A 25,637-nucleotide genomic window follows, 5' to 3' on the forward strand; every position below is an offset into this window, starting at 1 on the left:
GGGGTGGTAGGGGTCGGCCACAATCTTCTTACCTGCACGCTTCAGGGTTCTGGAGGCATTCAGTCTGTTACTAAAAGGGCTTGTAGAGATGGTTAGATAGAGGTTGTACATATATATTTTTTTATCTACTTTTTTTTCTGTATTTTTCTCCCATCCCAATTTAGTCGTTATGCCAATTCCCCCCCACCCCTTCCTGGTCGTTGCGCGCATTTGCCCCCCACTTGCCGGTCTAGGGAGGGTTGAAGCTTATCACATGTCTCCTCGATACATGTGGAGGCAGCCAGCCGCTTCTTTTCACCTGACAGCGAGGACTCTCATTGGGTGAGTGTAACGCGTGGGAGGATCACACTACCTCACCCAGATCCCTTCCTTGCTGAGCAGGCGCCCCGTCCGACCTGTAGGAGTCGCTGTTTACAACAATCAGGACCCACCCCACCGGCTTCCCACCCGCTGACACTGCCAATTGTGTCAGTATGGACGACCGACCAAGCCGGAGGTACCGCTGACAGCTGGATTCGATCCCAGTCTCTGCGGTGGTAGGCAGACGCTTAGTCCGCTGCGCTACCCAGCCACCGCGAGGTTGTACACATCTTGTAGGGATGGTTAGATAGAGGATGTACACATCTCCCAGCCTTCCTTTCAGTCTGTTACTAAAAGGGATAGTTATAGCCAGGTTGTACACATCTCACGGCCATTCTTTCATCTCTCCTGCCGTTGTTTTAATTTCCCAACTGAGAGCCCACGGGGTTGTCTTGACAGTTCCCTGATAGATAACAGTGCCTGGGCTCACGGCACAGCTCAGTGCCAAGGTCTCCGGCTGCTCACACCAATTTAACTTGCAGTGATCAGAGAGGCCGCGTTCAGCCAGTCACCAGCCATGGCTCATGTCTCACCGAGGTGGAGGAGACAAGCAGAGAGAGGAGAGAGAGGGGGGGGGGGAAGCAAGAGGAATAAAGGACATGCCTGTCTTGGTGAAGAACTGGTTAGGCTTGTAAACTTGTCACAATAATCCCCTAATACAGTGGTTCCCAAACTGTGGTGCACGCACCCCTTGTGGTGCGCGAGCGCCCTCTAGGTGGTGCGTGACATGAAAAGGCGAATGGTGGTAAATAAATTTTTTTTTTAATTTAATTTTAATTTAATTTTTTACAATCAAATTTCATAAAAATCTTAGTCAAACCTTTAGTATTATGGATATTAAACATGCTGGCAGAGTACATGCATCCATGTTGTCGTGAACATTTTAATTAAATAAAGAAATTCCCTATCCATAGTCGCCGTGGGAAGAGATAAAATAAAAATGAAATCTGTGCACGGAGACCAGCAACAATTTTTTCTAACAGAAACCCATTGGGGGGTGCGTCAGCTAGGTCGGGAGGTAACAGGGGGTGCACGGCCAAAAAAGTTTGGGAACCGCTGCCCTAATACATTGTTTATAAACCTAACCCTTACCTTAAAACCTTAACATTAACCTCAGTGGAGACCTCATGTCCCACCCTAACCTAGAGGTGAACCATTTAATTCACCAAGGTCCTGAAAGTGCAGAGTGAGACAGACTGAGGGAGGGAGAGAGAAGGGGCGGCCGGGTAACGCAGCGGACTAAGCATCTGTCTACCACCGCAGAGACACTGGTATCGAATCCGGCTGTCAGCGGTCCCTCCGGCATGGGCGGTCGTCCATACTGACACAATTGGCAGTGTCAGCGGGTGGGAAGCCGGTGGGTGGTAATCTGGTCGTTGTAAACAGCGACTCCTACAGGTCGCTCAGGGCGCCTGCACAGCGAGGGAAGGAACTGGTGAAGGTAGTGTGATCGCCCTACGCGTTACACTTCACCAATGAGAGTCCGCGCTGTCGGGTGAAAAGAGGCTGCTGGCTGTCTCCTATGTATCGGAGAAAGCATCCGATAGACTTCAGGGCTCCCTAGACCGACAAGTAGGGGGCAAATGCGCGCAACGACCAGGAAGGGGAGGGGGGAATTGGCATAACGACTAAATTGGGATGGGAGAAAAATACAGAAAAATAGGAGAAAAAGTTGATAAAAAAAAGAGAGGGAGAGAGAAGCATCCAGTTGGTTCTGAGCCTAACCACAAATCTACTGCTTTTACAGAGCATCACTCAAGTCATCAACAGCCCAGCTTGATAAAGAGACAGCCATTGGATTACCTGAGAAAGAGCAGAGGTTGGCCTCAGCCTGCAGTCTTCCAAAGCATGACACTTCTGTGGTGGAGGCAGTGAATCCTAATATATGTATTGTGTAAAATTCTATTCAGATTCTGATGGTAATATAGGCCACGTGGCGAAGACAATGCCCTTGGACCATAGTGAATAGTATATCGTGGATTCAAATGAATCAATTAGGTGGGCAGATGAGAAATCCATTTGATATAGACGGACGCAAGACCCTGCCAAGTATCCCGGTGCCAGCATTATACTCCACCGTTTTATTACGCCTCCTTTTTATAGCATGCCTTCAAACATGTGCCAACTTGACAGTATTGAATATCAACTTCCAGGGATTCATATTGTCCAAGTATGACGGCCCATAAAAAAGAGAGACCTTTACGCCTGACTTAATGCAGCGTCGCCTCTCAGGGTCCCCTGGAGGTGTAACAAAGAGAAACGGTTACACGTGCAGCAGTGGTAAGAATGCCAGGAGAGTGGAAATCACTAAAATGCATTAGGAGTCCATCGGACCAGGACCCGACGCGCACACTTGCAGCCCTACTCCCCTCGCAAAGTGGTCCGTCTGTGTCTTGAGAGAGAGAGAGGTGCGCAGGCAGCAGAGCGTGTTTTCTCCTTGGAATTGAGGCCGGGGACAAACGACTCCGTCTGGTTCACAAATGAGAAAAGGACAGACGAGACGACAGACGAGAGCTCTGCGTGCGGTCAGCGGTTCCCAGCGGCGTCTTTGGAGACGAAAGACGTTGCTGTTCATCAAACATGTCTGCTCTTTGCTCCTTATGCAGGTAACTGTCAGGTGTCGCACACACACACACACACACGCTCTCTCTCTTATGGTGTCTAGCTCTGTAGCTAAACCCTCACGTTCTTTCCAGAGACAGAGTGGAATATATACTGTTTATATCGTGCAGCGCGCTGTTCCAAGACTAGAGAGAGGGTGATTTATCCTCCTCTTCCATTAGACCGGTAGTGCTGAGAGTGACAGGCTGAGCATGTCCTCTGTTCAAATGTTGTCTTAAGTCCTGACAAGCACGTTACTGCATGGACAAATGAGCAACGTCCCCCCTGCCAATCCTTTTCGGACAATGAATAGAGTGAAGGGAGCTGCCTTGAGCACTAAATGTGACGAATGACAAGCCATGTCCTGGGAAGATGCGTCCATATTTCACATGAAGTCATGTCCATCCGGTGGGGCTTGGATGTCGGATCACACTAAATGGCATGTCAATCATGTTGTAGGCTATAACCAAGACACATGACCAGAGATGGACAGACACGCAATGAAAGGTTCAAACACAGGTAATATCATAACCATTGTTATTTTTTAGTCATGTGTTTAAGTATTAAAGGTGCTGTAAGTGGTATTTATTTTGTTTGTTAAAGGTCCCATGCATTATAAATGGCCTTTTCCAGTGTTTAGCATTGTATCCTAGCAATTGGGGATTATATCAATGTGGTATGTGTCGTTAATTATCATATTGACTCATCAGTCTAGTCTCGAGTTCACGAGATCTTCCCTCACTCAACTAAGCTGTTCTGATTTGACGGTATTGCTGACGTGAATAAGGTACTGATTTGCATAACTATGGTTGACAGCGACAGCAGAGCGAGTGGAAATATCTTCACTTCCTCAAACAGAGCGACGCAGAGAACGAGCGAGTGAGAGAGAGGGAGAGAGATAGAGAGGGAGAGAGAGAGAGACAGGAGCTTCTGTCGGGGAAACAAACCGCTCGCGGGGAAACAGTGGCACACACACATTTACACACACAACCTGGACCACGTGGGGAAGCAGTGGCACACACGCATTTACACACACAACCTGGACCACGTGGGGGAAGCAGTGGAGAGATAACTTTATGCTCAGTGTCCCTCTCTCTATCTCTCTCTGTGCCAGTCGCAGACTGTGTGGATGACTGTCACTCAAAGTGCTTATGGGCGGAGCCAGGCCAACACAGCCTGAAATCCAAAGGGAGAAAAATATGGCTTTTGAGTACTCGATTAGAAATATAAAACAATGCATTTAATTTTTTTTTTAAACTTACAGATGTGTTCAATAGACTCACAGGAATTGTGTAAAGTTGCCCAAATAGTGCAAGGAATAGCAATGCACGTCCCCTTTAAAATAAGTGGTACATGTTCAAATAATAGCTCAACATTCCGACAGCCTTTAGTGATATAGTGTGTGGTCTCCCAGTCCCTCCGCTCTGCAGTAAACACAAAATACATGTCCTGGTATCCCTTCCCACTTTATCCATTCAGGAGAGAGAACTACACACTGAAAAAAATGTATAAATAAAAACCACTTTTAAACAAATGTGTCCTTGAAACAAGTAAAATAATCTACCAGTGCAGTAAGCAAATTTGGCTTGGCAAGATTTCTTGAAATAAGTACAAAATATCTAGGGATCTCTCTCCTGATTGGATAAAGTAGGAAGGGATACCAGAAAATGTATTTTCCGTTTACTGCAGAGCGGAGTGACTGGGAGACCCATGTTACTGACCAAACAATCTATAATATCAGTGATGGCTGTTGGAAATGTAGAGCTATTTAAGGCGAGACACTACAGGTGAATAGGGTAAAAAAATTAACTAATAGATATCACAATGAAACTTCCCCAGTTGATTACTTATAGTAAGACAAGACTTTTTTGTATTACAAGTTTTCTGAAATTGTATGTTTAAATATGCAAATGAGGCATTATCTACTTAAATATGCAATAATTTGCATATAATTCCAGGACAGAAATCTGAACATTGGATAAAGCCATTTTCAAAATTATAGTTTCATTTTGTTGACATATTAGAGCCAAAGGTTATTACAGAGGGGATTTTGGATATCTCTTTTTATCACTCCATAAATCAGATTCAGTCCATTCAGTCCATTTTTATGGTAAAATTCCATATTTCGCCATGTTTTTAGGAATAAAATGTGATATAAATCAGGGTATGAATGCGATATCAACAAACCCTTCTGTAAATACCTTCAGAACATAGATATGAATAGAACTGGAAGGTTTGGTGTATGTGAGTGTTACTGAAGTGGAGATTTCTGGCTCAGAGTATGAGGAAAAAATCTTAAAACTCATTTTTGGGAAAACGCCTTCAAAGTTCTGTATTGTAAAATGCCATACTTTTTTCTTTGAAACAGATATTTACAAACACAATACCTAATCAAACCATTAGTAATAGACAACCTAAACACATGCCTGATAACTGAATAATAATAATAATGATGTTATTGAACTGAACAGAACTACACACAGGCTACAAACAGTGTATATTTGAATAGATATCACTATGAAACTTTCCCAGTTTGTTATGTACATATAAACTAAGAAAAAATATATTGCAAGTTTTCAGAATTTTATGTTTATATATGCAAATGAGGCACTTCCCCATTAAATATGTGCACATTTATGGATGCAATAAGGCAAAATGAAGTAAAATAAACAACAAAATTTGTGTTATTGACATTTTATTGTCACTAGTTTCATAGAAGACATGTTTAGGAAGCAAAATATAACAAAATCTCAAAATCAACAAAAAAAGTATATTTGCCTATTCACCTGCAGTCTCCCTTATTTGATCAAGGAAATACCACTTACAGCACCTTTAAGTTATTAAGTATAAGTAATAAATGTATCACTGCACATACAGTAAAATTAAAACACTGCAAGCTAGTTCAGTGTACATTCAGTCCTACTATAGCAGTTGTTTTTGCTGCCCCCTGGTGTTAGTGTTGACATAAAATATTTTCATGGAGGGGAAAAAAAGGGAGGGGATTGATTGAAATGTCCTCTTCCCAGTGAGAACCTCACGTGTCATTACCCATGCCTGGTATTAGCACAAAACATGCAACTATATTAATAGATTTTCAGTGTTCTAATGAAAACGACTCCAACGAAGAACAAATAGGATCCAGTCACTTCGAAAATCTTTATTTTTTAATTAAAATGGCAGGGGAAAAAAACGTTTTAGCTCTGTGTATTTGAACTGAAACTGGCCTTACAAACAAAAAGCCTCATCAACAACGTTATACTGTGCAGTGCCAGTGATCAATGACAAATGCATAATATAGACAACAAATCAGCAAATTCAAGTTTATACATGTTCCAAATAGATGCAGAGAAAACCCACTGATCCTTCATAGAGACACCCAGGAGCTTGGCGAAGGTCTCTCGATATGCTTTTTCTTAAACAGTTCAAATCAATTGACAAGGCAAACACTTAAGGATATGGATCCGTGTGTTTGGTCACAGACACCAGCCAAACGCGCTCATTGCCATGGAAGACATTACTTCACTGAAGCAACAACCTCCCATCAATCTATAAACCGCTAGGCTTGCAGGTGGGGTAACACAGACAATGTACAGCTGTGTAAATGGAGTAATTATTTTTTTGGGACTTAATCGCCTGATTAACTTGAATAATTCTCTATATTCCAAATCTTTCTCAAGTTGATATCAGATTCTCAGGCGGAAAGACGATGGCAGATCTTCTTTCAACGTGTGTCACTGTGCCTCTGTGTAAATGGAGTAATTTTTTTTGGACTTAATCGCCTGATTAACTTGAATAATTCTCTATATTCCAAATCTTTCTCAAGTTGATATCAGATTCTCAGGCGGAAAGACGATGGCAGATCTCCTTTCAACGTGTGTCACTGTGACACAGAACGTCCACCATTACCTGAAGATGATGAAATTAACTCGCAACCGCTTCTCTGAGCGGCACATCGGGGGGGGGGGGGGGGGGGGGGGGGGGGGGGTTCACCTCCCGAGAGATAAATGACTCGTGTTCGGTATTTTATCTTCTTTTCTGTTTCCGTCGGTCTCTTTTAAAACACACTAACTATGCGCAAAATGACAATCGTGAATATGAAAAGGGTTTAGAGCCCAGACTGTGTCCAAAAGCAGAGAGAAGCAATTATGTGGAGAGATGGAGAGTGCTTATCTGTGAAGCGTCACCTGCTCTATGGAGAGATCGAGAGACGCTTATCTGTGAAGCGTCACCTGCTGCAGCTTGAAAGGCACCGGAGGAGCATTCAAACCATCCTGAAGAAAAGCGGTTCAAAAGGCCAGGTGGGGGTATAGCGACATGACGCTGGTGGGAACTGATCCAGGGTTCAATAGAGGTGTTCAGAGCTGCTGCTGTTCAAATGGCCCATAGTCCACTGCACCTCCGCGTCACATTGAGCTCATGGGAGAGAGAGCGCATGCGGAGTTCGGTGCGGAAAAGTGACTATAGCTCGGCAGAGAAAGTGCCGATCAACTTGGGACTGGTCTCTCCGTGTTCAGGAGACTCAGGCGTATATAAAAGTCTATTGGATCATGTCTCCAGCACCCGCCCACAGCCACTTAATGTCAAGCCTCTCATCCACATTCATTCATTTTCTCCCCCCGCTCTCTCTCTCCCATGATTTCAGAATACCGGAAGTGTTGCGGTGGTCTATTTACGTCCAGACCGGAGTGGTTCAGTGCCGCCTGGCCTTGGGCCCGGCTAGCTTCGCTGAAGGGCACGTTTAAAACCAACAGCAGTTGAACTGAGGAACAGGCTTACTTACATAAACAGGAAAAAGCGAAGGCCTTGAGTTACAAAACAAAAACAAGCGACTGATTTCAACTCAATCTGTCCTCGTGGTACATTGATATACGCTTCAGAGAGGGCACAGCACTGTACACGTTTGATTCAGTAGACGATTTAAAAAAACAATTTACACAAAATATACATATCACTTGCCCAAATCGCTTGACCCCCCACACCCGAAAAAAGCATGCCGTAAGGCAACACCCCCCCCCCCCAAAACGGTTTACAAAAGTAGTAGCCATGGAAACGCCTCAACCCCAGTAGCACAATATACATTTCAGTAGGCACAGCAGAGCATCGGGATATTAAATATCCATTCAGTGATTTGGATCAATGTATGCTTAATCATCTGTTGGGTTTGTGATTTATGGTCACTATTACCCCCCCCCCCCCCCCCCCCCGAGCACTATACCCACATACGAGACGTCAGTAATTGATCGATGGTCACTCTGGGGCCCCAGTGGACAGTAACAACAAACAAAGCTCATTCAAGTACAAAGGGAAACACTTGGCACATGTTTTGCCTCCTTGGCATGTCGAGAGTTGGCCGTGGCACGCGTGACGCTGACGTGTCCCGCTGGCTTCAAATACACGGAACTGTCAATGCTGTTTTTAAGATTGTTATATTAACATTAAATCGTGTTTACTTGAAAGGAGGACCAAATTGAACTTGCAACAATAAGTTATTTAATTTGATCTTATCTACGCCGACTTGCACGGCAGCCTCGAGTGAATCCCCCCCTTCACACGGTAACATAAAGTAGGTTTAGGCAGACTAACAAGTGCTCTCCACCTAAATAAAAAAAATATATTTCAAAATTCCAAATAAAAAAATGTGGATTTAAAAAAAGACCACTCATAAAACAAACAAAAATAAAATAAAAGCCACATACATCAAAAACATTTATTTCAATAAATAGCTGTCACTGTAGGCGGTGGTCCTGAGTGTAACAATCATTCTGGACTTTTCCATTCATTAGCTAGTACAGTTATCTTCCTTCTCAGACAATAGGGCTATGGCACACTGGATGTGCTGCTGACCATCCTGTCACGGATGCAGCACCCCTCCGTGCAAATTATGTGCAAATTATTCTTCATTGTTGGGCGTCAAAGTGTGATCCTTCAACCGGTCCGTTTCATAGACGGTAACAGGCTTAAACACATTGACAGTTGGTCAACGGCGATAAAGAGTAGTTAGCTCGGTTAAGAGCAGTTTCAGCTAGTCTCATTTAAGAGCAGTTTCAACTAGTCTCATTTAAGAGCAGTTTCAACTAGTCTCATTTAAGAGCAGTTTCAGCTAGTATCAGTTAAGAGCAGTTTCAGCTAGTATCAGTTAAGAACAGTTTCAGCTAGTATCAGTTAAGAACAGTTTCAGCTAGTATCAGTTAAGAGCAGTTTCAGCTAGTATCATTTAAGAGCAGTTTCAGCTAGTATCAGTTAAGAGCAGTTTCAGCTAGTATCAGTTAAGAGCAGTTTCAGCTAGTATCAGTTAAGAGCAGTTTCAGCTAGTATCAGTTAAGAGCAGTTTCAGCTAGTATCAGTTAAGAGCAGTTTCAGCTATTCAACATGTAGAATTACTGTAGCATCAACCCTCGGTGAATGGTAACCGTTAATCATCCAAATGCTTTTTAATTTTGAGTTGTAGCGTTAAACCAAATGTGTTATGAGAAAACTCCTGATGACAAAATTCCCTTATATTCACCCTGAAATTTCACAATTTTGAGCCAGAAGTGCTAAGTCAGGTAATTGTATTAGCTTCTTTCTTCAATTTCGATGTGGCTAACAAGCCGTTAGCTTTAAAAATAGTTTACAGTTTGTCACTTTCAAGATTTTACAGTAGATTTATGGGCTACAGTATACTGTATGTGCCCCTAAAGACAGAGGCAGTCTAGCAATCTCGATTTTGTGTGCTTTTAGATACTCTTTCCATAGTCTTCCATCAGTAGTTAGTGTTTCTTAAACATTTTTAAAGCAGTGAAATAACAGAAATTAATGGATGAGATCAATATACCAAATTACAACAAAAGAAAATTCACTGTATTTCTCAATCATCATTTCAATCAAATCAGACCAGTGGCCACTAGAGGAGACGGATCCCTCTCATCTCACATCATCTAGTGTTTGTGATTAACTTCAGCTCGCATGGCGAAGCAAAAAGCCACCGTTACATGTGTAACGGTTGTGACAACGTCACCTCAAACTTCGATGCCCCGAGAGTGAGTTTAACCCATAGCACCGCTACTCACCCCAGCCCTTCTTGACTGCGCTTCACGATACCATCCGTTACACTCACCCTCCTTAAACTCACCCTCCTTAAACTCACTCCACTCCACCCAAGGCATCCGGGTCACGGCACCATTGTAACGGTTGTGACAACGTCACCTCAAACTTCGATGCCCCGAGTGAGAGTTGAACCCCGGTCTCTCACACCGCAGGCAGTAACACAGACCGCTATACCAAGAGGTGAATTCACACACCCATAGCACCGCTACTCACCCCAGCCCTTCTTGACTGCGCTTCACGATACCATCCGTTACACATGTTTGGAAAACAACCCAGACTGACAGGAATAGGACTATCCCCTCATTCTCCCCATCACATCAATGCCCTTCTGTGTTTTTATGTATTTGTTTAGCAGCAAAAGATTCATCCAGCTAAGTCTTTGCATTGAATTTACTAAAAAAGCAGTGTACAATAGAGACCAGCTCTACATGGAACCCCAACATCCTCTCCGTGGGGGAACATATCAACGTACATGTGGATGGTAGAGTGGCTTTGTGTTAAACCGCTCACTGCCACACCAACCGATGGCTGGGGTATTCCAAAAAGAGGCTTTTGATTAGTTTAAAGGTCACATATTCTACTCCTTTCCTCTGAGGTCCTCGAAACATGTCTTTGAAGTGTTCTGCTCAAAATACTGTACCACTCAGATGATGTATTCTAGCACAACGCCTCTATAGGGAGGTGTAGTGGTTACGTCATTGCTGTTTCCTGCGCGGTCCACCCTCCTTGAAATTGCAATGTATTTCCAATGGACCCATTTCTAAATTGTCTCGTTTAAAACAAATAAAGCATGAACATTGGCATGGTATACCTTTCTGTGTGTATTGAATGAATGAATGAAAAATAAGATTGCAGAATGGGTACAATACAGTACGGCTCAATACACACAATTGTTAAGGGGATGCAGACCAGAGAAAGACGTTTTTCTTGTTTACATCAGGGTCCCCCATTTAAAATTCATAGTGAATTGAAATCCACAATCTATAGCTCAACATGAAACAAAAATCGCAATTAATCGTAAAAATTGTTAAAACGTTTATGTTTTCATTAAATGGGGAACTACACTTCACTTTGGCGCTGCTGACTAACGTCACCACAGCGTAGACTCCTGGCTGTATTAGGCGACAGCACTGAACGACAGGCGTTCTACTGGTAAGTGTAGTTATTTTTTTTACGACAAATTAAAAACCTTATAACTAACTTTATTTCAACCAAAAATGCTTAAACAATAATGTTAGTGATAGAAGGGAACTAATTTTGTGCAAAAATGGAAAGCTTGCCAATGTTCATGAGGCAGAATTATTACAATAGCTGATAATACATTTTCCCAATGATACATCCCTATACGGGTGGACCGCGCGGGAAACTAAAGTGACGTCAGACTACACCTCCCTATACTCCTCTGTTTCAGTCCTGTTCTCCACGGGCTGGAGCTTTAAATGCCAACGAGCCGCCGCTCCCCCGACTCCGTGTTCCGGAAGGGTGCGTGAACTCACGAAATTCAGATCAAACTGCCAAACTAGGCGGCGTTACGGATCAGGTTCAGCGGTTGCACGATTTACTTCTCACCTAAGATGTAGTCGGAAACCCATTTTAGATAACCGTGAAAACACATGCTCGTCAGCATTTTGTGTTTTTCCCCACGCACACATGGGAAGAGTCAAGGAGCGTTGTTCCCATGCACAAGTCCAGGACCGTGCATCGTCTATGAGGCAAATCTGAATGGCTTGTTGAATGACATGTTTTTTGACCAAGGCAGCCAAGAAAAATCTGACTGGGTCGTCTTATTATTTGAGACCCCATCAGAGACCCACATGTACTGTACAAGCACTGGGGAAAAAAGTTAGTTTTCTTTTTCACAATATGTGACCTTTATGAAGCATTAAAGCCTGGGATGGACAAAGGATTGCGTTTCCGAGATATGTCTGCCGTGACGTCGCGTCACTTGGGGGGGGAGGGCCAGATGGGCAGGGGGTGGGCCTCTGTGTTGAAGACGTACTTGTCCAAGCTGAGCAGCTCCGTGTCGTCGGAAAAGAGCAGATAGAGGTACTTTAGCGTTTCTCCCAGGAAGAAGCTCTCCATCTTGTCCCTGGGGCCCGGGTTCAAGGGGTCACGGACATTGTTGATAGAGGTGTAGCCTCCACCGGCGACCTGGAGGAGGAGACAGTGTTAATACATATATGATGCTAGAGAAAACGTAACTATTATTATTAGGGATGCTCGATATTGGCTTTTTTACCGATACCGATATACCGATATTGTCCAACTCTTAATTTCCGATACCGATATCAACCGATACAGATATATGCAGGGTTTCCCCGTCAAAAAACTGAATAATTTCAGGTAATTAACATTACATATCTCTTGTTGTGGAATTAACACAACATTATGCATACTTTTGACAATAAATAAAATCAGAATTTGTTCTTACTTGTTTGCCTGGGTAAATAAAGGTTCTAGAAATGAAAAAAAAACAAAAAAATAAATAAAAAAAATTGAAAACCGATACCGATATTTTCCGATATCACATTTTAATGCCGATATCGGCCGATAATATCGGACATCCCTAATTATTATTATTATCACCACTGCTAGTCAACGTATAGTTTAGTATCTGCTTTGTGTTAGGAAGCCCAAGCTGTAACTGATACATTCATCATTCGGGTTGTCCTGGACTAAAGACATTCTTAACCCACTAGAGTGGTCATGGATTTTTGTGGATTTGTTGATTTAATCAACCGATCTTGTTAAAATAGTGTTTAAGACATGCCATCATGCACAAGTCCTCTTTACATCTCATGCTTAACAAATAAAATGTCTTCAGAAAATTCAGCGTGGGGAAAAAAAAGCATAGAAATGGGATAAACAACAACAGTTGTCTTGGTCGACTAAGATTGAAAGGAGCAATTAACACATTGTGCGCCATAAACGGCGTAAATCGCTATTGCCCGCCATGCGTTGAACACCAACAACGGCGTAAATCGTTTTTGGGATCAATATTAAATTTTTTCGCCATGGCATTCATAATTCATCCAGCCTCCCTCTGGACTGCAGCTGCACCCTGTTCTGACATTGCAACGCCTCAATACCACCGACTGGTGGATGGTCGGGCGAGTTACACTTACGCCAAACACTTACGCCAAACCGGAAGTGGCGATCGGTGCATCAAGGAAATTCCTCCGCCAGAGATATATTGTGGCGTGGATCAATATACACACTCGAGTGCATTTTGGATCGCTTTCTAAACGCAATAATCGATATGATTTCGGCGTTTATTGCGTCATACAAACCGGAAATGGATCTAGGAGATCGACGTCAAATAATTGGGATATTTTTCCTCCAGTCTCATCGGCGAACGGTAAGAGGACACTAATGTTATTTTCAGCCGGATTGTCCATTTCTTTGTCTGCAATCAGTCTGATCAATATATCAACCCATACTAAATAAAGCCGTTACTGACGACCAAGGAATTATAAACGACCCCCCCCCCCCTTTCCTTCACGCATGATGAAGCATAATGTATACCGATCATATACATTTGGATTTTTAATATAGCGTGTATAGGAAAGAAACGCCAATCGATAATCCATCTATTATGCTTCAGGGCCTATAACTAACGTTTTTGGAATTACAGCAGAAAAGCTTAAAAACATACTTATATTCTCAACAGTATTAACACAACAATGTATGAATGAAAAAATATAACGTTCCCACATCCGGAACGATAGATAATCGATGTTGAATGGGCCATAGTAATGCAGATATAGCTATAATATTTAAAAGGTTATAGCCCTGCAAAGAAGGTAAACATCTCCATAGGCTTACAGCGGTGGCAGACTGGGTATAATGATGGGCATACTGCGTGGCAATCAATGTGTTAAGGACGAAGAGGGAGCAGGCCAATCTAATAATATTATTATATTGCAATTCTTTATTATATTATATTACAATAAAGAAGAGGCAAGGAAGGAAGAAGGAAGCAGAGGCAGTTTACTCTTCAAAAGCATTTCATACATTTTTCATGACAAGTAAAGAAAGGCATGTAGCCAGAATTCAAACTCATGGACAGAGTTCAACAGTGAGTGAGAAGTCAAAAGTGGACACACTCGCAGAATTTTAAGGGCTTTATTTTGAAAAAGATGTCTGGTCTCAGAGTGACTGCACGCATTCGCAAGGTGGGAAAAACATATATATAATTCATCACTGGGAGTCTTCATAACGCCGACAAGGAGGCGGCCGTGAGCTGAAAGCTGCTATTGTTATGACTGTCCTCACCGCTTACCCAGCTGGAAACTTTTCTACATACATTTTCCTAGCGGAGCTATTCGACAACACAGCCTTGTAAACTAAAAGCAGACGGGTTGGTTTATTCTCTCAAGAGACTGGTTTGAAATTGTTTTCATGCCGTATGCGCCGGCCTTGCAGCGCGCGGCGTGATGGGAGAGTTTTAATGAGCCGATATTGACTATGTACACACTAGGTTTCCAAAACAGGGGTCTAAGGTGAGTCGGTGAGTAAGGTGAAAATGCTTTTTGCAAACTCCTGGAAGTGTTGACTTGATGCTTTTCAGGAGCCACAGCAGGTTTGGAGGAATACGTGTCACAACACTTCTCAGCAGGCCAAGCGGAGTATCCCCCCCCCCCCCCCCCCGTGCCAACACTCAAACCTAGAACACAAACCATATCATTCCTGGGGACCACCTATTACAAAGGACCATACCATACCAGTCCTCTCACCATTAACAGAGACTTTAGCTTTGTATTAGGGATGCTCAATATTGGCTTTTTTACCGATACCGATATAGTCCAACTCTTAATTTCCGATACCGATATCAACCGATATCGATATATGCAGGCATTCCCGCTCCAAAAAATGGAATAATTTCTGGTAATTAACATTACATATCTCTTGTTGTGGAATTAACACAAGAGTATGCATACTTTTGACAATAAATAAAATCAGAATTTGTTCTTACTTGCTTGCCTGGGTAAATAAAGGTTATAGAAATGTAAAATTTTTTTTTCTTTTTTGAAAACCGATATTTTCCGATATCACATTTTAATGCCGATATCGGCCGATAATATCGGTAGGCCGATAATATCGGACATCCCTACTTTGTATATATATTTTATAGTGTTTGGTCTTTTACTCTTTTACTGTATGAAGCACAATCTCAGGAGGGTCATACAGAACCAAGCATTTCACTATAATGTACGAGTACCTTATATATGTGACAAATAAAACAGAACTTGAAAATGTAGAGACGATACGGGACAATCTCTGGTAATGGCAAGAAGTAAAAATGAAGACGGGTGTGGTCCTTTTTAAAGAGCCAGGTCAAACATGTCTGGGGTCAGTTGTCTGTTGTACCTTGGTGTACTTGTTGAAGCTCTGCAGGATGTCCCAGCCCCAGTCTCTGTACTTGGCGTCCTGTGTGAACCTGTACATGTAGAACAGACTCTCCACCGTCTCCGGCCGCAGCAGGTTGTGTCTGTCTGCAGGCTGAGGAACAGAGTGGATGATGGAGGGAACACGATACTTGTAACTAGAATGGCAGAGGGAGACCGTGACGCCTACTGTACACAGTCACGCACAAGTGGGCGAAGCCCGACCCATCAGCGCACTGCTGTCTGACATCAGCGCACTGCTCACTCGCCACTGGAAGGTCTGTTTATGTACCACAGTGGTGCACTTGATGATGAAACCACATCCAATTCTACAGTCGTGAATGGTCTCTTACATTGCACTCGTAAAAGAAAGTTAGAACAAATCTCCTGGTTTGGATTTCCTCCATCACCTGACACCAGACACCGGAGCGTGTTCTGCCCCTAGACTTTAGACCAGCCACCTCTTTGGTCAAATAGCAAACTTTCTAAATACTTCACCTTTTAAAACACAACGTTGCCTAACATTAGCGACACATCTTGTTATAATTAAGAGATTTGCTGGGGAAAATGATTGATTCTAGATTGCATGGACATGTAATAATAACAGAGGACAGTTGACAATATAGCGAACATTAAATAGGCTACTTACCCTACAAACATGAACTGTTTGGACACCACAGTATTGATGTAACCAAGAGATTAGCTGGAAAAAGGATGTTTCTAATGCATAGGTATTTCCCCTACAATCACGAGTCTTGACACTGGCATGTTAGGTGTCTAGGTGAGGCTCACGCTTTGTGTAGTAGCACCCTCTTATATTTATGTTTATTAAATCATTTTTTTGTTCTCACTTTCTGTATTTTGCTCCCATCCCAATTTAGTCGTTATGCCAATTCCCTTCCTGGTCGTTGCGCGCATTGTCCCACTGTCGGCCTAGGGAGGGTGTAGAACTAACACATGCCTCCTCCGATACATGTGGAGTCAGCCAGCCGCTTCTTTTCACCTGACAGCGAGGACTCTCACTGGGGGAATGTAACGCGTGCGGAGGTTCACGCTATTTCCCCCAGATCCCCTCCCTGCTGAACAGGCGCCCCGACCGACCAGTAGGAAATGCAGTTTACAACGACCAGGACACATACCCCGCCGGCTTCCCACCCGCTAACACTGCCAATTGTGTTAGTAGGGACGACTGACCAAGCCGGAGGTACCGCTGACAGGTGGATTAGATCCCAGAGTCTCTGCGGTGGTAGGCGAGTGCATTCTCCACTGTGCTGTTTACCATTATTACTGATTTCACTGTGAAATTATGGACATTCATTCAAATAAAATACTTGTCATTGACCGATTTGAAAGATATTCTAGAATTCAGGTTCTTGGCCTGCTGTCAGCCTATGTGAGACATTCCACTCAAATCGGATCAGAACTGTGGGATTTCTGGCTGGTGCAGACAAACAACGGCAGACAGACAGACCCACGGGACTGTAATACACTGCTGCGCAGGTGGTGTAATAAAAATCCCTCTATGATCAGGTATATATATAGAATGAAAATAAAGACTTCCGATATCAGGGTCATTGGTCAATTCACATGGCCATAATAAATACACTATGCCTGAACAATGGCGAACAACTGGTCTCAGGTAAGCATTTGCAATCAACATTGTCGAAACGGATTGTTTTTTTTAATCGGTTCATTTCCGCTTTATACCATTTTGAAAAACGCTCGGTTTTTTTTAAGTTTCAGGAAAATATAAAGATTCTGTGATAATCGCCCTTTACTGGAATACACAAACTTTGTAATTTTTCGGCCTATTTATGAATCATTTTCAAATAAACGCTAGATTATCGATAGTATATGTGTACTTATGCACGCTATAGAAGCGAGCTGAAAATCGATTCTCTCATTTCCTGATCAGCACACACACACACACGCACACACACACACATAGGGCACACGTTGATATCTCTGTGAAAAAAGTTCTGATTATCCTAAGACTGGTAAAATAGTTTCCTTACCTCAGATCAGATGTTCTCCAAAAAATTATTCCAATTCCTGATCGCCATTCCAAATATCGATCGCGTTTATTGATCCAACGCTGGGTACTGGAAATATGTATTCCACGCTGTTTTGGGGCTCGGCAATGAATCCGATCCTCTCGGGTGACTTGCCCGAGAAGTAAAATGAGGAAGCGGGATCCCCCCCCCCCCCCCATGTGTTTCATTCAATCCATTCGAAAGGGGTACAGTACAACAGGGAGAGACGATAGGGGGCGGTATTTTCCAAATGGAGCTCAGAGAGAGTTTGCAGCACTAACGTGAGACTAGATTGATGAAATATGAATTCAAATCGCTAATAAAAAAAATAAGCGAGATATCTCGTCGCTGGCACTCAACGGTCGGCATGAACTAACGAGAAATCTCGTCGCTAGCACTCAAAGTGTTAAGTGAAATAAAAAAATTGGGAAGCAGCAACATTTGCTCAAAAGGTGTTCAGCACATTTAGATAAGGGAGGCAGCAAGTGGAGAGAAATTATTAAAAATAAACTACTTTTAAACCTACAGTATTCATGCAGGGATTAATGAAAAAAGCAACATTGGGAGGATTGCTTTCAAAAGCTTGTGACTGAATACAGACGAGAAGCTAAACATTGCAAACAGCAAGGTATCAGTTACTTCTCTGCATTTCTACGCCTGCAGGAACTGAAGTTAATAACAATGCAGCAATAATTACAAAATGTGTAAAATGTTTAAATGTCTTTAAACTCATGGTGGCTGGGTGGCGCAGTGGACATTGCGCTCGTCGCCAACGCAAGAGACACCGGTATAGAATCCGGCTGTCAGCGTTGCCGCCGGCTTGGGCCGGCCGTCATACTGACTCAATTGGCAGAGTTAGCGGGAGGGGAGTTGATGGGTGGTAATCTGGACGTTGTAAACAGCGACTCCTACAGGTCGGTCAGGGCGCCTGCACAGCAAAGACAGGAAAATGGCGGGGGCAGTGTGAGCCTTCTACACATTACTCCTCGCCAATGAGAGTACGCGCTGGCAGGTGAAAAGATGTGACTGGCTGCCTCCACATGTATCGGAGGGGACATGTGATGGGCTTCTATCCTCCCTACGACCGGCCAGTGGGGGGCACATGCGAGCAACGATCAAGACAGGGGAGGGGAGAATTGGCACGGCTAAATTGGGATGGGAGGACACATTTTAAAAATGGAGAAAGTGGATCAAAAAGAAAAAATCTTTAAACTCACAATAAAAAAAACCTTCTCTTCAAATAATATTCCGATCCCGATCATGTGATTTTGAGTATCTACCGATACCGATCTTTCCCGATCCGATCAAAAAAATGTAAATAATTTTTTTATATATATATTTTATGAATTTTTTATTTTTTTTTTTATTATTGCAAAACAAAAATTATTAAAAGTCAGTACTCAACACATAATGCATAATTAAACTATCAGTCAAGGTGGTTAAAATTACATGCAAGTACAGAAACGAGATAAAACAAAAAGAGTCTATAATAACATTTTAACCGTATACAGTGTATATCCAGCGAAATTACAATTATATAAATGTTTATATAGAACATACCCCTAATACCTATTTTCTAAAACCCTACACACATATGCTCCAGCTCGAACCCCCCCCTCCCGGACCCCTCCTTGGATAGTACCTCCATTATCCCTCACTCCTAACCAGACACTACCATTATAAGCTAGCTTTTATTCTCTCCACCACTTCTACCCACATTGACATTTTGGATTCATTGAGACCCAGAATTCTTGCTGTAGATATTTCTTGATATATCACATCGAGATATGTAAGAAACCAAACTTTCCGGCAATTTTTTTCCGGTTGAAACCAGCGTGATGCGATCAGCTTTTTAGCTACTGTGATACCCGATAAAACCAATCTCTTTAGCTGTGGATTCACTGCAAACTCAAAAACATCATTCAATAGTAATACCGAGGGGTGTACAGGTATATTCCAAGATACGAGTTTTGATAATTGTTGGGACACATCTTTCCAGAATGCCTTAACTGGTGGGCAGTCCCAATACATGTGCATAAATGTCCCTTCGTCCCCATTTGTACATTGGGAGCATTAGGAGTCTTGTTTAAGCCCCATTCTGCACAGTCTTATAGGAGTCAAGTATGTCCTGTGAATATAGTTCAGATTGATTTGTTGATGATCCGGGTTCCTTGATGTAAGTCGGACATTTGCCCAGGCTCCTTGCCAATCAAAGTCATTTTCCAGGTCTGGTATATCCCTCCTCCAGACAGTGTCTAGTTGAAGGGTTTCATACGAGGACGTTAGTAATTGATAATAAAAACCTGATACAAAACCTCCCAATGTTTCTCTTTCATAGAAAAATTTGTGGTATCTGTGGTGTTCAACTGGTATGTCTAATGGAACACCGTGAGACCTCAAACATAGTCGTAACTGTATGTAAAAAAGCCATGTGGACTCGGTGAGGTTAAACTTTGTGCATATTTCGCCATAATTATAGAAGCCCTGGTTATTAAAAATATCCCCTAATGAGTGTATGCCTTGCTCTTCCCATATAGGAAATCTTATAGGGCGTTTTCTCATTAAGAGTGCATTGTTATTGAATATGGGAGTGTGATTATGCCATTTTTGAGGGTTAGGATTTTTTTATTTTTTTAACTTAATTTCTCACATTACATTCACCCTGAATGTTGACGTTATCCAGGTGAAAAGTTAACTTCATTCAAGCGAGGCATTGCAATCCTTGACATAAATCATTTGATGTATAATTAAATCAAAGGAAATGCGTTTGGGTCTGAGAGTGTGGCTGGTATGCCGTTTTGCAGCTGGATACTATTGGTTTGTTTTGGCAAAATTCTTCTGCTCTGTGTGACAATAAATAAATGAATGATGATATGCAATTTAAAACCAAAACTAAGGCCTCAGTATGAGTTTAAGACGTGAACATGGTCATGTTTGTTGAAAAAAAAAAAAAAAAGTAAAAAAAAAAAGATTTTTTTTTGCCGGTCCCGATCTTCGGAAAATCACGTGATCAGCCCCGATCCCGATCACGTGATCGGATCGGGACATCCCTATATGTAACGTATATATTGGGGGGGAGATGACAGCATCTAACGGTGCTAGGTCAGAGAGGTGGATGTGCAGGGTGGTGGGGGAGGTGAGAGAGAATCACTGTATTTAGCAGCAGACTGAGATGGAGCTCAGGGCATGCTGCATTCCATCAGCACATAACAACTGATAAGAAAACAGCAGTAGGCAGAGCGATGGAGAGAGTTTGACATTAATGAAACAGACGTTTTTAATGTGTGTTAAAGGTTATTAGCAGTTGTCAAAGACAGCACGTCACATGGCAACCAGAAGAGGGGCGAGGCCGTCGTTGCTATGATGAAGATCATATAAATCTAACAGTGGTTCCGGGTAAGGGCAGACTAAGAAACGAATCCCACAGGAGAGAAGAAACCATCAGAGACTCATCCCTCTCACCCTCGCCGGTGGGGGGGGGGGGGATGACACATCATCATTAGCTTCGGCTAACGGGAGAAGGGTTCTGGCTAACGACAAGGCCTGAGCCACTATTGGACTGAACAGCAGAAGAGACGATAGCAAGGACAATACAATCTGATAATATCTGAGCTGAGGCTTCTGTTTGTGTAATAAACAACGTTCTTTCAAGACGCTGTCAAGGGTCGAATTCTTATGGAGGTGGTCAAATTCTTATGCTTGCGGATTGCATTAAAGGGGGATGACAAAGATTGTATCAGCTAGTATGAGGAGACGTCGGAGAGATAAAACACAACGCAGGGTCAACGGATAAAGAGATAACACAAGCCAACAGATGAAGAGGTGATACTGGCTGATTGATCAGAATCTAACACTCTGCTCCTATCTTACAGGTAACTTCTTATTCCACAACCAAGGGTATAAAAAGCACAGTGACAACTGTTACAAAGGATCAGATTAAACCGAATATATATATTTATTTATTGATATATATTGCATAGTATTTGTATATCGTTTGATATCCCTTGTATATTCCTTGTACATATACACGGAATATCCCTTTAGCCCAGACCATAATATTTCATTCTCCTATTGGACAGCGGTCCACCGGCGCCAGGGACCAGCCTCCAGAGTCAGGTTCAAAGTCACCGTCAAGACATGTCTGGACATGCCCGGCCTTGCCCAGGGATACGCGACAGAAATGAGATTGGCACTAGTTTGTTCACCGTGCATATAAATACGGCGCAGGTGAATACAGAAGCACTTAGTCTTAGTCTTACTTAGTCAGAAGTCAAGAGTTACCCAATAAGTTGAAGCCTCACCCACGATACAACGTGCGGTGAAGTATGGCCTGTTTGGCCCCAGAATAGAGCATTGAGACCGCGTGCGAATTAATAACTGAATTGTCAGAGTTTGGCGCTATACCGTCGAGTGCGACATATTTCTATTAAGTCAGTGATAGTCTATTTGTGTATAGTGTATCGTGCGGCTAAAGTTCTACAGTGACCAGCATCGCCAACGCTTCCTCGTATTAGCTAGAGTTCTTATCCAGGCTGGGCTGCTTTCATGGCGCTTTCACCCGAGGAGACCTAGACGAGAACCGTGTGGACATGTACACTGGATTAATCGACCCGACGACTACATAGCCCTTTGCGGCTGGAATATATTTGCTTTGGTCCTGTGATTTATGGAGCGGAGAATCGCCGACGCCTGCACGTGTTGGATTTACCCCGCGAGGAGCCAAGTCGAGTCGGCGCCTCAGAGAGCCTGAGGCCGGCTAGCTTTCTTCACTGTGGAGCTACAGTCTACGGAGAACAGCTGTATTCGTCTGTGGATCAAGAGGCTATTGCACCGTCTCCTGTACTTGGAGTCTCCTTAGTCATCGTTGACCAGACTCTCTACTACCGACAGATCTTCTACCCCCGCTGGCTTACAACCAGGGGGACCCTTCCAGTATCTCCCGCTATATATTACTAGTGTACCATAGATATAATTCCCTAAGATTCAGGTTGTATAATTACCTCCTGCGTAACCAGAGAATGGACATTCATTGTTGATTTGCCTACGCACATTCCTTTGCCTTACAAGTGCATTCAAAGTATAATCGAGAAGTATTATGTACCTTTTGCTGCAATAAATACTTAAAGACAACTTTGTGTAGAACCGGTTCATTGTGGGAAGTGTTCATTATATTTAGATATCATGTACTGTATGGCCAGTAATTAAAGTACATAAAGCGGTAGTGGTTTAATGATACCATACTTATCAATACAGTCAGGGAATTGTACCCCTCAGTTACAACAACAAATAAAAGTACCCCTGATCTCAAACACAACGTCCTAATAGCCATGTTTCGACCGCCTGCCGCCTCACCTTGACTTCGACGTCTCGTCCATCGCGGGGCAGCAGGTTGAAGTATGCGATCTCCGGGCTGAGGCCCGTCTCCATCTGTGAGTACATCTGGTGGCAGGTCTCCATCAGCTGCACGGCCAGATCCATATGGTCCCCCGGCAGGCCGTTATGGGCCCCCAGCGCCAGGGTGCCAGGCAGGAAGCACACCAGGTGGTCCTGGGAGGCATGGAGGGATGGAGGGAGGAGAGCATAACCGAGAGGAGGAAAGAAAGGAGAGAAAGACTGATTTGACTAATGCCATGATTGACAGCCTGGGCAAATTCACGTGATTCCTTGATTGAACGCGAGCGTGTGAATGGATGGTTGGATGGTTGGATTTATTGCCTTCAACAAGACATTAGTGGTTCCAGGCTGTTGGAGTTGTGCGTGCGTGGACTGAGCATCTGTCTCTCACCATCTTTGGGTTGAAGCGGTTATGAGACAGTTCCCCTACGAAGGTTAGTCTGCTGGGTCCCGTCTGTCTCACAAGGTGCTTCTTCACTCCCTCTACTGCCTGGAGGTAGTCCTCTAACAGACTGACACACACGCACACACACACACAGACACAGACACGCACACACAGACAGATGTGATTAGTCAGTAATTAAAAGTCATGTGACTAGTCAGTAATTAAAAGTCCTGTGACTAGTCAGTAATTAAAAGTCCTGTGACTACTCAGTAATTAAAAGTCCTGTCACTAGTCAGTAATTAAAAGTCCTGTGACTAGTCAGTAATTAAAAGTCATGTCACTAGTCAGTAATTAAAAGTCATGTGACTAGTCAGTAATTAAAAGTCATGTGACTAGTCAGTAATTAAAGGTCTTGTGACTAGTAGTCAGTAATTAAAAGTCTTGTGACTAGTCAGTAATTAAAAGTCTTGTGACTAGTCAGTAATTAAAAGTCTTGTGACTAGTCGGTAAGTAAAAGTCATGCGACTAGTCAGTAATTAAAAGTCCTGTGACTAGTCAGTAATTAAAAGTCCTGTGACTAGTCAGTAATTAAAAGTCCTGTGACTAGTCTGTAATTAAAAGTCTTGAGACTACTCAGTAATTAAAAGTCTTGCGAGTAGTCAGTAATTAAAAGTCCTGTGACTAGTCGGTAAGTAAAAGTCATGTGACTAGTCAGTAATTAAAAGTCCTGTGACTAGTCAGTAATTAAAAGTCCTGTGACTAGTCAGTAATTAAAAGTCCTGTGACTAGTCAGTAATTAAAGGTCCTGTGACTAGTGAGTAATTAAAAGTCTTGCGAGTAGTCAGTAATTAAAAGTCATGTGACTAGTCAGTAATTAAAAGTCCTGTGACTAGTCGGTAATTAAAAGTCCTGTGACTAGTCAGTAATTAAAAGTCCTGTCACTAGTCAGTAATTAAAAGTCCTGTGACTAGTCAGTAATTAAAGGTATTGTGACTGGTCAGTAATTAAAAGTCCTGTGACTAGTCAGTAATTAAAGGTCCTGTGACTAGTCAGTAATTAAAAGTCCTGTGACTGGTCAGTAATTAAAAGTCCTGTGACTAGTCAGTAATTAAAAGTCCTGTGACTAGTCAGTAATTAAAAGTCCTGTGACTGGTCAGTAATTAAAAGGCATGTGACTAGTCAGTAATTAAAGGTCATGTGACTAGTCAGTAATTAAAAGTCATGTGACTAGTTAGTAATTAAAAGTCCTGCGACTAGTGAGTAATTAAAAGTCTTGTGAGTAGTCAGTAATTAAAAGTCTTGTGACTAGTCAGTAAGTAAAAGTCTTACTCGTCTTCCGTCTTGCCTCCCTGGATCCACTGTTTGAGCAGGTACTCGTAGTAGCTGTCTGCCCGCGCTCCCAGGGTGAAGATGCCTTTGTGGGTGAACTGGCCGCTGTTGGTGTTGATGAACATGGGGACAAGGCCGTCGTGCTTCCCTGGCAGCTTGTGGACCAGTTTCATCACCTCATTAACCACGTCCTGTAGACAGAGGGAAGGACAATGGCCAGGTTACTGGATACCATCGCTCATAAAAGAAACCATTAACTCCAGACAACTCCCTAGATTAACAAACGGAAAAGAATCCCACGTTCCACATTTAACAAGACCGATGAACAAAGAACTCAGGTAAGCTCAGTCCCATCAACATCCCATCTCAATAGTACCCAACCATTTTTTGGTATATTTTATTACAGCATAACTTTTTTGCTCTCTACCTTTTTTTCCCATCCCCCAATGTAGTCATTATGGCAATTTCCTTCCTGGTTGTTGTGCTACCCTACTGTCGATCTGGGGAGGGTGTGTAGACTATCACAACATGCTCCATCTTCACCAAGAAAACAAATAATCAATGCACAGAATCTAGCCTTTCGTTCCCCGTCACTTCTTCTCAAGAGCCTTGGGAGTTAAGGCACTAGATTAATGAATGCCGTGTGCAGGAAAAACTCTACTTTTGCATCTGAAATGCGCATCTTTTTAATTGAACAGCATTGTGTGTTGTCTCCACTGCTCACCCCCTGCTGCAGTGACCATTAGATGCTTGTGTCATTAGATGTTTAATGTCCTTGCATATAGGTGGGGAAATAAAATCCATACAGCAATATATCACAAGATATTATAAGTTAAATAAGTTATTGGAATGAGGTGAACAGACTTAAAATGTTATCTTATATACAATATAAATGTCTTGCAATATATCGATTATCGCAGATATTGTGTATTGTGATATTATTGTTATTGGGGGCTAAATATCAGTATCGTATTGTGTGTTACTCGTATATCGTCCCACCCCTACTTGCATACCTGATGACACTATTATTACACTTCACGTTACATTACATTACACGTCTTT

At 42.7% G+C, this 25,637-nt stretch overlaps 1 protein-coding gene across 2 annotated transcripts in view; it reads right to left on the reverse strand.

The window, feature by feature from the left end:
• Positions 1-8,150: 8,150 nt before the first annotated feature.
• man1b1a (mannosidase, alpha, class 1B, member 1a) overlaps positions 8,151-25,637 on the reverse strand; it is a 35,464-nt gene continuing 17,977 nt past the window's right edge. For both annotated transcript variants that reach the window (XM_084324412.1, XM_084324411.1), the window contains exons 10-14: positions 24,576-24,766; positions 23,253-23,373; positions 22,820-23,014; positions 15,418-15,549; positions 8,151-12,198 (exon numbers count right to left, since the gene is read on the reverse strand). In XM_084324412.1, the coding sequence (XP_084180538.1) occupies positions 11,989-12,198; positions 15,418-15,549; positions 22,820-23,014; positions 23,253-23,373; positions 24,576-24,766 (849 nt within the window). In that variant the 3' untranslated portion in view covers positions 8,151-11,988. The remainder of the gene's footprint in view (positions 12,199-15,417; positions 15,550-22,819; positions 23,015-23,252; positions 23,374-24,575; positions 24,767-25,637) is intronic.

This window comes from Notolepis coatsorum (assembly GCF_963971535.1).
Source record: "Notolepis coatsorum genome assembly, chromosome: 11".
Lineage (NCBI taxonomy): Eukaryota > Metazoa > Chordata > Actinopteri > Aulopiformes > Paralepididae > Notolepis > Notolepis coatsorum.